This window comes from Syngnathus floridae, chromosome 4 (genome assembly GCF_059516105.1).
Source record: "Syngnathus floridae isolate MCC-2025c chromosome 4, RoL_Sflo_1.0, whole genome shotgun sequence".
Taxonomy (NCBI): Eukaryota; Metazoa; Chordata; class Actinopteri; order Syngnathiformes; family Syngnathidae; genus Syngnathus; species Syngnathus floridae.
The window spans coordinates 12982061-12994119 of NC_142416.1; the positions used below are offsets into that span (position 1 = coordinate 12982061).

The window sequence follows — 12059 nt, forward strand, 5'->3', positions numbered from 1 at the left end:
TAACCAAGCAAACTAAGCTACCCCTTCCAGGTAGCCTGTGATGTAGCAGATTGCCTGGGTGACCTGAAACAAAAATAAATCTCTTCCCATGCAAGACAAACCACACTTGACTTGGTCTACTCGAAGAAGCATGCAAGCATTTTAGTATCTCTCTGGGTTAAGCCAAAAGGGAAGAATACTTGTGACTTGATTATTCAAGTCATAAAAAGTGAATGTTCAATTTGATAGTTAATTTGTTCCATTACTTTTGGTTCGTTAAAGAGGAGGAACCATATAGACAAACTGCTGTGATTCCTGTACTGTTCAAATATTAGAATTTAATTTGCAAATACAAGTCCGCATGCTTCCATGTTTTGGCTGGCAGAAGGCCATGCTGGCTCTGACGCTCCACAAACTCCTGGTACTATATAGTGAAGATTTTCTTAGGGTAGGAGGGAAGGAAGGATTGATATTGGTAGCTAGAAAAAAAATAAAATACAATGACTTCTGGTATGCGTATATCTTCTTTATTAGGCACAAAACGATTGGATGATACAAAATGGAAATGTAACCTGTGACTATTTAGTGCATCTTGTTGAGGATAATGAGCAGCATTGGCCACAGTTTACAACACTGGCTTCTAATCACAGTTGTTGATTGCTATTTCTTCAGTCTAACTGTCCCTAGGAAAGAACCCAACCCGGGTTTGTGCCACCTCAGAGGACAATTAACTCCTCTTCCTGATTACAAAAATTATCTTAAAGCAAATCACCCACCATGTTACGCCCACATGATTTGGCTCCTCACCATTTAAGTGCTTCTCTCCCCATCGCAATTGTCTACTCACAACGTCTATCCACAGCACTTGGCTTTCTTCCCATAGCTGTCCACCACCTCCGGTGTGACGCTCTCGTCTTCGCCGACATCCTCAGTGACAGCTTTGCCAACCAGCTGGAAGATGTCCTCAGCCACTACACCCATAGGCTCTGCCACCTTCACCGTCAACATGTCTAGACTGATGACGGTTCCTTTGGTGATCTTCACCTTAGCCACAACTGACTTTCCCAGCTGGATAAAAAAAAAAAAAAAAAAAAAAAAAAGGCATGTCATCACCATCTGTTTTACAAATGCAATCTGTAGGATAAGCGTATCAGAAAGATTTTTCCTTGATTATTGTTATTAACTGGTTACTTTTGTTTATTTAGTGTTATTTAGTGATTAAAAAGCAAAATCACCCAAAAAAAAGGCAGATATTTACAAATGTCTTATTTTGATCAAACACAGAAGGCAAATCAGTCATCTTTCAGGAAGGACTAGGACTAGAGAAATTAGAGATTACGTTTGAGAGCCACAAACAAGAAGATTTGGACAATTTTTCTTAATAAAATGTCTCAAAACAACTACCCGAAGTAGATTTATATTATACGCCCAGCAATTGCAATAAGAATATTTTAATCTCATCAAGCAGAGTGGTGAAACGGCACCTTGTCGCGACACGGCTTCTCACAAGGTAGCATCTTCTTGAGCCCGCTTCCCAGTGCCCTCTCCACCAGTCGGATGGAACGAACCAGCTCAGCCAGCTCAGAAGCCACCAGAGATGCCGCGTGGTCGCTTCCTTTCCAGGTCTTGTCAAGTGTAATGTGACGCTCTACAATCTTTGCTCCCAGAGCAACAGCCGCCACTGAAATACTGATTCCAGACTCGTGGCCGGAATACCCAATTGGAATATCAGGGAATTCTTTCTGGTATTCCTGTTGACGACGACAAGTGGTTTGACAATAAATCCTGCTTGTACCATATCATCTCATCAGGTTATAGTCATTTGTGTTCTATTTACTGTGATCACTCTGAGGTTCACATCCTCAGGCTCAAGGGGGTAGGCACTGGTACACTGCAGGATGGCAAAATTTTCATTGTGCTCCTTCACTGTTTTGTACACCCGCCGCATCGTCTCTATAGACTGCATCCCACTGGACACAACCATGGGACGCCCTGACACAGGAAGTGGAAAAGCATTGTGATTTTAAATGAAAGCAAAGTCATTTCCCCTTGCATCAATAAAATAATGACATGATTTGAAATAACCCTTTTTGGGCAAAAATGTAAGTGCATAATTTTCCGAGAAGAACACTAATCGTAGCACTATGGTTGGGGATCACTGACTACCGGTAAAATAAATTACCTATCAAATGCATGCCGTCCCAATACCTTCAGAAAAAGACAACTAAGTATAATTACTTGTTCAATATTCTGAGAATATTTGACAATGTTGCTAACTAAAACAGCAGCAGCTTCCAAATGTTCTTAAACAGTCAATCAGATTATGGAGTGAAGATTTGCGCGCTAAAATGATTCCATGACATTATATGACAATATCTTAATGCCAATTAGAGCCTGGCAGTGCTGACATGTGATTGGGCCAAAGTGTTGTGGCGTGTGTGTCCACGTTCAGAGACATAAGACGCCCACTGTGACATTTAAGTTTCAGACGAAACTATAATGTTCATGCTAATATTGTTCCTAATTCCAAAAAAACGTGCACAAATAGATTATGCAACTGACCAAATACATTTTCATGAACACTAACTAGTTGAGGAAATGCCGGACTTTGGAATTGTTTACTGAATTAACTCTCAATTTGGGTTGTCCCACCTTTCTTGGCAGTCTTCTCTAGGTAAGGGAAGTTGTTGGTGTCTCCTGAGCCCACTTTAAAGAAAGGCACATTTAGCTCATGAAGGAATTCTACCGCCATCTAAAAGGTGCAGAGTTAGGATGGAATATATGTATTATATACTTAATTGTTCATAAAGCCGGCAAATACATTGAGTGACCTACCTCATCCATCCCTGAAGCAGTGAAGAAGATCCCCACTTCCTTTGCATACCTCTGCAGTTCCTTGTACTGCTCATGGTTGAACTCCAGGTGGCGTTTATGTTCTCCATAGGTATCCCCCCACGAGTGTTTGGCCTTGTATGGACGCTCTAATGCACGTTTGTTAAACTTGTACTCCAGCTCACTTTTTTGGAACTTGGCACAATCAGCACCACAGTCCTGTTAAAGGGCATTAAAGTTAGGCCGAGCAGCATTTTGAGAAAGACGTGAATCAAGGCGTAACATCAACAAGTATTAGCACAAATATGTATACATTGTCCGCAAGGAAGGGAGGAGACCGTGATAAGGTGTGTTGTTGACACAAGACAAATAAAACGTCACAAGCAAACTGGTAGCAGACTGGGAGCTTTAGAAATGAGACCATCTTAGAATGACTTCTTTAACTTGAGGTTCATGTTTTTTATACAAATTAACCCTTGTCTAAGCCCATATGGGGTTCAACACAAAAAGCGTTTTTGGTCGCATATCCGAGGAACAGTTTTTACCTTTGCCATTTTGATCATTTTTTTAGCAAGCTCGATGTCCCCCTGATGGTTTTGCCCTATTTCAGCAATAATGAAGCACGGGTAATTGGCTCCGATCATCCTACCGGGGCAAAGTTCAAACTTTAAAGGCATGTTGACAGGAGAGAAAAGAAAACCAAACACTAAACTAACGATGAATGAAATTGCTCGAGGAAGTTGATCTTATGTACTCAGGAACGCCGACCCGGAAAAGTAATAGTGACGCATTTCCCGGAAGTGGCGTACGGCGCACGACTTTTTTTCCCCCCGCCCTCGATAATGAGACACGTATTATAACACATATTGTCATAGAGTGTGATATTTTATTTAGTGTAAGTTTGTTTTTAATTTAATACAGCTACTTGTGATGGTGCTTCAATGCATCATGCCGGTGGAGAAGAGATTTGGTGTTTACCACGTGCACGCAACTCTTCTCATAAACTTCCATTGGTTAATAAAAACTCTTTCGTTTTAAAAGATATTCTTTGGATTTTGTTTGTAAAATTGTGTGGCAGCAGGCAATACCATATGATATTTACATACGTATGTAAACAGTAATACGTAATCTCGTGCATCTGCCAATTTGGTTATTAAAAAAAAAAAATTGATTTCCGACCGCAAAAAACAGGTATAACCCGAGATGCAGGTGGTGTTTGCCAAGCAAATTTACTTCCACAACAGTGAACAAAGGCTGAAATGTGTTGCGTCTATTATATCAGTTCACAGCCCCCTTTGCGCATAATGCAACCCGTCAGACATTACTAATATAAAATCACAAGCGTGACAATTGATATTTCTCGCAGTAAGCAATAACATAATAGTACTGATTTTTTTTTTCTCCATTCTGGCAAGCTAGATTTTATCCAAACAGTCCTTGGGCAAGAGGCAGGGTACACCCTGGAATGGTTGCAAAAGTACATATAGACATTCACATTCACACCCAAGGACAATTAGCATGGATATGCATGTTTTAGGAATATACAATACACAAAGCAAATAAGAAGCCCCTTTTTTTTCTCACAGTTTGCTAGAGTAGGCTATGGGCCATGTTGGATATGCAGGAACACATGTTCCAGTCTAGTTTAGCAGGTCTTTGAGTTCTTTGTGGTAACTTGTGGAAAACACATAGTATAAGGAAAGGCTTCTTCATTCAAACAGCATTATTTGAGATGTCTCCCCCTTGTCTGAAAATATCAACACTTGGTGAAGCCCATCCCCTTGCACAGTTAGACTATGCTTCACGTCAGACTTGCGCTGGGCACGAATATAGCGATAACGTTCTCAGTTCCTTGTTTATGTGTTGATGTAATGTTAGCATACTGTATCTTCAGCCTGTTGTTGCTTATTCTATTTTTATGTTAAATTGCCTTTCAAGGTGACATGTTTATTCTTGGTGTTGGATTTTATCAAATAAATGTCCCCGAAAAATGCGACTTATTCATTCTCGACTTATATGTGTGTTTTTTTCTTCTTCTTCATTATGCATTTTATGGCTGGTGCAATTTATACTTATTTATACTGGAGCGACTTTTAATTCGGAAAATACGGTGATAGTATTTAGTTGAAGCAAATTTGTACATTCCATTCACAATTTGTAACATTTAATACAAGCTGCTGACTTCTGAACAATAATTATACAGTAACAACTTGCTACGTTGGGGGAGAAATCCCCTTCCATAACAATGAGTCATATTTTGGAAAATATCTAAAGGCCATCCACCACCTCTGGTGTGATGCTCTCATCTTCACCGACATCCTCAGTGACAGTTTTGCCAACCAGCTGGAAGATGTCCTCAGCCGCTACGCCCATGGGCTCTGCCACCTTCACTGCCAACATATCTGAACTAAGGACAGTTCCTTTGGGGATCTTCACCTTGGCCACCACAGACTTCCCCAGCTGGGCAAAAGGTGTAAATCATAATAATTGACTTTTTGAGACGAGACACAGTATTCTCTTAACAGCCTAATAATCATGACGTAAAAAGACTGTAGGGACAGACCAATAATTGCAGCCATTTTTGTTGTCGATTTAAGGGATGTTGATCTCTGGACTTTATCTAACATCATTTATTATTGTAGTAGACATTACTTCCTTATGCTGACGGCAGTACTACCACCCCAATATCTCACCTTTCTGTGGAATGGCTCCTCGCAGGGTAACCTTCTCTTGATTCCAGTTCCCACTGCGAGCTCCACCAATCGGATGGACCGAATCATCTCAGCCAGTTCAGAGGGCTCCAAAGAACCTGCGTGGTCACTTCCCCTCCAAGTCTTGTCCAGTGTGACGTGACGCTCTACAACCTTTGCCCCCATGGCAACAGCCGCCACTGAAATAATGATTCCAGACTCGTGGCCAGAATACCCAATTGGAATATCAGGAAATTCTTTCTGGTATTTCTATTAATGACAAGTGGTTTGACAATAAGTCATGCTTCTCTGTCATTATTCAATTGGATTTTGGTACTTTTGGTTATATTTACTGCGATCACTCTGAGGTTGACATCTTGAGGCTCAAGAGGGTAGGTGCTGGTGCACTGTAGGATGGCAAAGTTGTGGTTATGATCCTTCACTGTCTTGTACGCTCGACGTACTGTCTCCATGGACTGCATTCCAGTGGACACCACCATGGGACGTCCTGACACACACGCACGCACACACACAACTTTGTTCAACTTTGTAATGTCATTCTTAGAGCAGGTTTTCGGCACCTGGGCCTTCAGTGAGTCTGACAGGACCATATCCCAATACTACTACTATCACATCACAGTTATAGAAACAATCAAAACTATACTATATGTACTGTATATATTTTTAACAACAGGACGAAAACATGAATATATATATCACCTTTCTTGGCGACCATTTCCAGATAAGGAAAATTGTTGGTGTCTCCTGAGGCCACTTTGATGAAAGGTACGTTAATCTCATGGAGAAACTCTACCGCCATCTAAAATGTTCAATGGTTAACGTGAAACTTTCTATTTGTTCCAAGAGTAAACCCTGCAAATAAATCGAGTGATACAGTACCTCATCCATCCCCGAAGCAGTGAAGAAGATCCCCACTTCCTTTGCATACTTCTGCAGCTCCCTGTACTGCTCATGGCTAAACTCCAGGTGGCGTTTGTGTTCCCCATAGGTATCTCCCCATGAGTTTTTGGTTTTGTAAGGACGCTCTAAAGCACCTTTGTTAAACTTGTGCTCCAGCTCACTTTTCTGGAACTTGGCACAGTCAGCACCACAGTCCTGTAAGTACATTTGGAATGGATGAGACGCACACACACGCACGCACACACACACAGTATACGTACTATACATACTAAGTATATATGGTACACACACACACACACACACACACACACACACATACATTTGTAATATAATAAATTCTAATCTTACTTGTTGCAAACAATAGTGAACAGTGCAACATGCAAAATGAAACAAATGGTCACTTATTACCTTTGCCATTTTGATCATTTTCTTGGCTATCTCAATGTCTCCTTGATGATTTTGTCCAATTTCAGCAATAACAAAACATGGATGATCCCCTCCGATCATCCTACCAGGACACAGCTCAAAAGTCAAAGGCATTTTGCTGACAGCCCAAACGAGTTTTAGTACAAGTATAAGCTTGCGTTAATGAGGTCTAATGAATAGGACACGTTGCAGTGCCGAAGAAGGACGCAGATGCGTTGTAATTGCCTATTTAAGCAACAATGGGCGTAGTTTTCAGAGGTGGGGCCGTGGGGGTGGTTACCTTCGTACAGTGTACTAGACAGTTGTCGGGGCCTTTTAAGCGTTCTCTTTTACGTGTTTATTTTGTCAGAAGGCCTGGTTTCTTTTTAGTCTATGATGTTTCCTTGCTTATACTTTTATGTCTCTTTATTCTGTCAGGCCTGATGCCTCACATCATTCGTATACGCTTATGTCACCTTTACTCTGTCAGGCCCGATGCCTCGCATCATTCGTATACGCACGGGTAACTGTGATGGGTTGTCAGTCTCTCAAGCTTTCTTCCAGGGAGAATGTCTAGTTTTCTTTCACGTCTTCTGTGTCCACCCCTGCTCTCTGTTGATACTTTGTAACAACTTTTACTTTTCAAATTTGTGCCACGTCTGCTTCTGGGTCCAAATCTTGCTCCACATGTGCCAAAATTATGGAGAAAGCCCACAATGCAATGAAAAAAAAAGCTTCCTTTCTCCAGTAATGGCCGTCTTGTTCTTGTTCTGGTCTCTTGATCGTGTCAATTGTGCAGCACTATTTGCCTGGCGGACGGACATGCAACCAACACACCACTCTTCCCCCCAGGGACTGTGTGTCTGGTCACATATCCCTCCGCCCACCAAAACGGTGTCGCACAACAGGGCCTACAACCTTTTTAAGTGTATTAGACGTCACAAAAATCACAAATTATTACGCAAAAGGGTCCATTGTTGCTAAATCAGAACGGATTAATTCATTTTCCATTATGGGAAGAATTTAATCGGATTCCAGTTTTCTGGAACGAATTATAGTCGAAGTCAGAGGTTCGTTCTATTGTACTATAGGCTGGCTTTAACTGTGGCAGCAGATGCAGCTCCAACAAAGGAGTCACGTTTGTTTGCATAGCTGAAAATTTTCAGATTGTTATCAGATAATGATTAACAGACATTTCCCCTAAAAGAAAGCCAGGTTTTGGACATGGAGTATCTCACAAAGGTCACTCATCCATTTGATTTTTGTTACTATTTTATTTTCTATCTTTTCAAGTGAAAAAAAAATGTATTTCCTAATCTTGTTATCAGCAACACAGCTCAATTGTAGTTTTCCTTTAAATCTGCATTCTTTTTTCCATTCCGTAAAAACTTGGTACTCTCTGGGTTGCGGTATCCCCCGAGCCCTCCTCTCCACACACTCTAACTTACATTTTAAGGAGCCCTGCTGCAAAGGATAAGATGGTTCAGCAAAATGATACTGTCATTGGGACTAAATGAAAGCGATGATGACCAAATTAAATTCGCGTTTGAAGGATTTAATGATTTGGATTGACACAAGGTTTGAAAAACGTATTTATGTTATAGTTATTTGATATATTTTATTTCGTGTAGCAACTTGTATATGTTTTTATCGTTACAGTTCAGTAGTTGTTGGCTCGTTGAACTCTTGTTTTGTTAAATAAAGAGCCGTTTACCAAACCCACGTGTTTTCTGGTACTTTGTTAACGCTACAATATAGTTGTATACTAGATCTGTGCGGCGCGCACGCGGCGTTGTTGACATAAAGGACGAGGAATTTGATCGATGGATTTAATGATTAGGAGTGACACAGATGGTTTGATAATATTGTTGTTATATGATAGTTATTTGAAATATACTTTATATATCATTATATGGGTCTGTGGAATAATTAGAAATGCAACTTACGAGTCCGACGTCAGCGGCGCATATGTGGCGCATACGCGGCATTGTTTACATAAAGGACGATCGATGGATTTAATGAATTGGAGTGACACAGATGGTTTGATAAACGTGTTATTTATGTAATACTTATTTGAATAACTCTGAATGTTACTCAGGCCCGTTCTCAGCTCCTCGTTTGTGTATATGTCACGTTAGCATACCGTATCGTTTAGCCTGTTGTTGCTGGTTCATGTCTGTTCTTGGTGTTGGATTTTGACAAATAAATTTGCCCCAAAAGTGCGATTTATACTCCGGTGCGACTTGTACATGTTTTTTTTCACTGTATTGTGCATTTTATGGCTGGTGCGACTTATACTCCGGTGCGATTTATAGTCCGAAAATTACGGTAGTTCGAACAGACTGCGACCTAGGTGAGAAGGGTCTGTAGAGATGTTACTTGCTCGTTTCCTGGTCTTGGCCAGGTACATGTCTTGGATAGATGGGAGGTTGGTCCCGATTATCTTTTCCGTGGCCCTGATTCTCTGTTGCAGTCTGTGCTTGTCTTGTTTGGTGGCTGATCCAAACAGACAATGATGGAGGCGCAGAGGATTGGCTGGATGATGGCAGTGTAGAAGGTCTTCAGCAGCTCCTGTGGCAGGTTGAACTTCCTGAGCTGTCTCAGAAAGTACAGCCTGTGCTGGGCCTTCTTACGGACAGAGTCTATGTGGCCGGTCCATTTCAGGTTCCGAGAGATTGTGGATCCCAGGAAATTGAAGGTGTCTGTGGAGGGAATAGCATTACTGAGGATAGTGAGGGTAACGACGATGGAGGTGTGAACAGGGGGGTCGTGGAGGGGGGTGCGCATGACGATTGTGATGCAGGCGGTCCTGTTGTGCGGGTGGACCGTTCAAACCTGCAGTAAAACCTGTTTAGCTGGTTTGCAAGCCTTGGGTTCTCCACAGGACGTAGGGTTGGTTTCTTGAAGCCCGTGATGCTCTGCAGGCCTTTCCACACTGTTGAGGGATCAGGATAGGCAGAGAGGTGTCTCTCCAGGCTCTCCCCATAGCACCTCTTGGCTTTCCTGATCTCTCGGTTCAGTGTGTTCTTGGCCTGCCTGAACAGGTCCCGGTCCCCACTCGTGTAGGCCTGCTCCTTGGCTTTGTGCAGCATCCTGAGGTTTGGTGTAAACCACGGTTTGTTGTTGTTGTAAACACAGATTTTACAGTCAGGTGTTATTGAGTCCAGACAACTAGTTGATTTTCAGTTGGTGTTTGCATCTGTTTTAGAAAAGTCTGTCTTCTCTTTAAGTCTTCCTTATCTTTGTTTTATCGCTTTCAGATTTTTTTTCATGGTGTTTTGTTTTTCTTTACCAGACAGCAAAAAAAATAAAATAAATGTATTTCCTAATCTTGTTATCAGCAACACAGCTCAATTGTAGTTTTCCTTTAAATCTGCATTCTTTTTTCCATTCCGTAAAAACTTGGTACTCTCTGGGTTGCGGTATCCCCCGAGCCCTCCTCTCCACACACTCTAACTTACATTTTAAGGAGCCCTGCTGCAAAGGATAAGATGGTTCAGCAAAATGATACTGTCATTGGGACTAAATGAAAGCGATGATGACCAAATTAAATTCCTGTTGTACTTGGTGCGTGACAAAAGCGATGACATTCTCGGCATGCTACCACTAACTGATCAAGATGTAGAGGTGGCAAGAGGCCCTGATAAACATTTCGTGCGAAACAGGCTGGCTGCTGAACGCCTGGCCTGGGTCACAGTATGCGTGGGACCATGACGGAAGGACAGAGGCTCGACTCCGAGCAGGCCGCCAGACATACAGCACTCCTACTTCTGGATAGTGAGCTTGCTTTGTTCGACGTATCAAACGTATCGTGTCCAGTATTTGGGACACCAGTGATGAGTGGACAGCCTGCTCAGGTGAATCCCTCAAAGCACATCGACTCAAACTAGTTCGCTGCCACGCTACGCTCGAGGGTCTACCTGTTACCTGATTATAACAATGTGAAGTATGTTGCCTCCCCGATACTCCAGCTTGAAGGTCATTACAAAACCCAGTCAAACTTGTTTCCCCATGTCCAGTTTAGTACCAATGCTCCACTCGTCCTCTGCAACACTGCTTCTGAGGTTTGATGTCGAGATGATCTCCATCATTTGATAATTATTTTTGGAAATTATTTTGGCTTGTGCTGTTCCTGGCTTTCATGAGCAAAACACCTCCAATCTCTTACTTAGCAGTGGAGAGGTCACGTCTCTGGACTTACCCAAGGATCCCCTTCGTCTTCAAGTTACCCACCACTACAATCTCAAATGACCAAGATACATCCACTGAGGCTCTGGGTGGAGCTTTCAGTTCATTCAATACGACGGTAACATAAACAATTGCTCCATCTGATCTCACTGAAACCTGGAAACATTACATGACTTCTTCCAGCTTGCTGAAATAGTTTTTCTTTTCTTGGTAAAATAAACAATTGCAGGGAGGGGTGGGGGGTGGGGGGTGGCCTCACCATCCAACGCTGTCCCCTCTTACTTCTCTCTTAAATGTTTTCCTGTAAAACTCTAATACCCAAACCTTTTACCCCATGCTGAGCTGGTGACTGTCCCTCCTCATCCCTTAGCGCCCTGGCTCCCCAGAAATCTTGCTCAGTCAAATTTACTCACAGTGCTCCCTGAACCTCCTCTGAATGAACCCACAATAGTCAAAAGCACCGCCTGTGAGTTTGATCTACTTTGCACCTCTTTCGTCAAAGTCTGCTTAATGTCCATTTTTCCCTTGATCACCGGGGTTAGATGCACAATTGTGGCCTTTGTTTTACGTTAACAATCAGGAGTTTATATTTAACAGAATATGCCAATAAATATTCTTATCTTGTATCTTGGACCATATATATATATATACACAAGATTTTTATCTATAAAATAACGCAACCCGACCCCGGATATGCGGAAGAAGATGGATGGATGGATGGATGGTTGGATTTTTATCTTGTACGTATGTTGGACCATGATACAAGATAAAAATATACATTAGGAGTTATGTTATCTTTATTCTTTGGACCCTCTTTGGAAAGAGATGGCATATTCTGTTGAATATTAACTCCTGATTGTTAAAGTGAAACCAAGTCCACGATTGTGCATCCAATGATTTATTTATCTATTTATTTATATCCTGGTGCTACTGGTCTCTTGTCTCTTCACCAAAAGATTGTGAAAATGCTTTGGTCTACTGACGTCAAACATTCCTAGCTGTCAGTGTTCTATGAAATAAATGAAAAACAACAAAAACACCGGG

General features: G+C 41.8%; 2 protein-coding genes across 2 annotated transcripts; both read right to left on the reverse strand.

Annotated features, from left to right (window-relative positions):
• Window positions 1-484: 484 nt before the first annotated feature.
• On the reverse strand, window positions 485-3604 carry LOC148399233 (N-acetylneuraminate-9-phosphate synthase-like). Its single transcript, XM_088372837.1, has 6 exons — window positions 3357-3604; window positions 2815-3030; window positions 2632-2731; window positions 1817-1971; window positions 1464-1730; window positions 485-1047 (listed from the first exon to the last, which is right to left on the reverse strand). The coding sequence occupies exons 1-6, from the start codon at window positions 3486-3488 to the stop codon at window positions 832-834; spliced, it is 1086 nt and encodes a 361-aa protein (XP_088228963.1). The 5' UTR covers window positions 3489-3604; the 3' UTR covers window positions 485-831.
• Window positions 3605-4958: 1354 nt separating this feature from the next.
• LOC148399234 (N-acetylneuraminate-9-phosphate synthase-like) lies at window positions 4959-7147 on the reverse strand. Its single transcript, XM_088372838.1, has 6 exons — window positions 6831-7147; window positions 6402-6617; window positions 6222-6321; window positions 5855-6009; window positions 5505-5771; window positions 4959-5271 (listed from the first exon to the last, which is right to left on the reverse strand). Exons 1-6 carry the CDS (start codon window positions 6960-6962, stop codon window positions 5080-5082), a joined length of 1062 nt encoding a protein of 353 aa, XP_088228964.1. The 5' UTR covers window positions 6963-7147; the 3' UTR covers window positions 4959-5079.
• Window positions 7148-12059: the final 4912 nt, after the last annotated feature.

Excerpts from the sequence above, each read along its gene's own strand:
- LOC148399233 (XM_088372837.1), bottom strand. The coding sequence starts at position 3,488 with ATGCCTTTAAAGTTTGAACTTTGCCCCGGTAGGATGATCGGAGCCAAT. Across the intron at positions 3,031-3,356 it reads AAATGATCAAAATGGCAAAG|GACTGTGGTGCTGATTGTGC; the intron begins GTAAAAACTGTT and ends GCCCTTTAACAG. Across the intron at positions 1,048-1,463 it reads AGAAGCCGTGTCGCGACAAG|CTGGGAAAGTCAGTTGTGGC; the intron begins GTGCCGTTTCAC and ends TTTTTTATCCAG.
- LOC148399234 (XM_088372838.1), bottom strand. The coding sequence starts at position 6,962 with ATGCCTTTGACTTTTGAGCTGTGTCCTGGTAGGATGATCGGAGGGGAT. Across the intron at positions 6,010-6,221 it reads GGAAATGGTCGCCAAGAAAG|GACGTCCCATGGTGGTGTCC; the intron begins GTGATATATATA and ends CGTGTGTGTCAG. Across the intron at positions 5,272-5,504 it reads AGGAGCCATTCCACAGAAAG|CTGGGGAAGTCTGTGGTGGC; the intron begins GTGAGATATTGG and ends CCTTTTGCCCAG.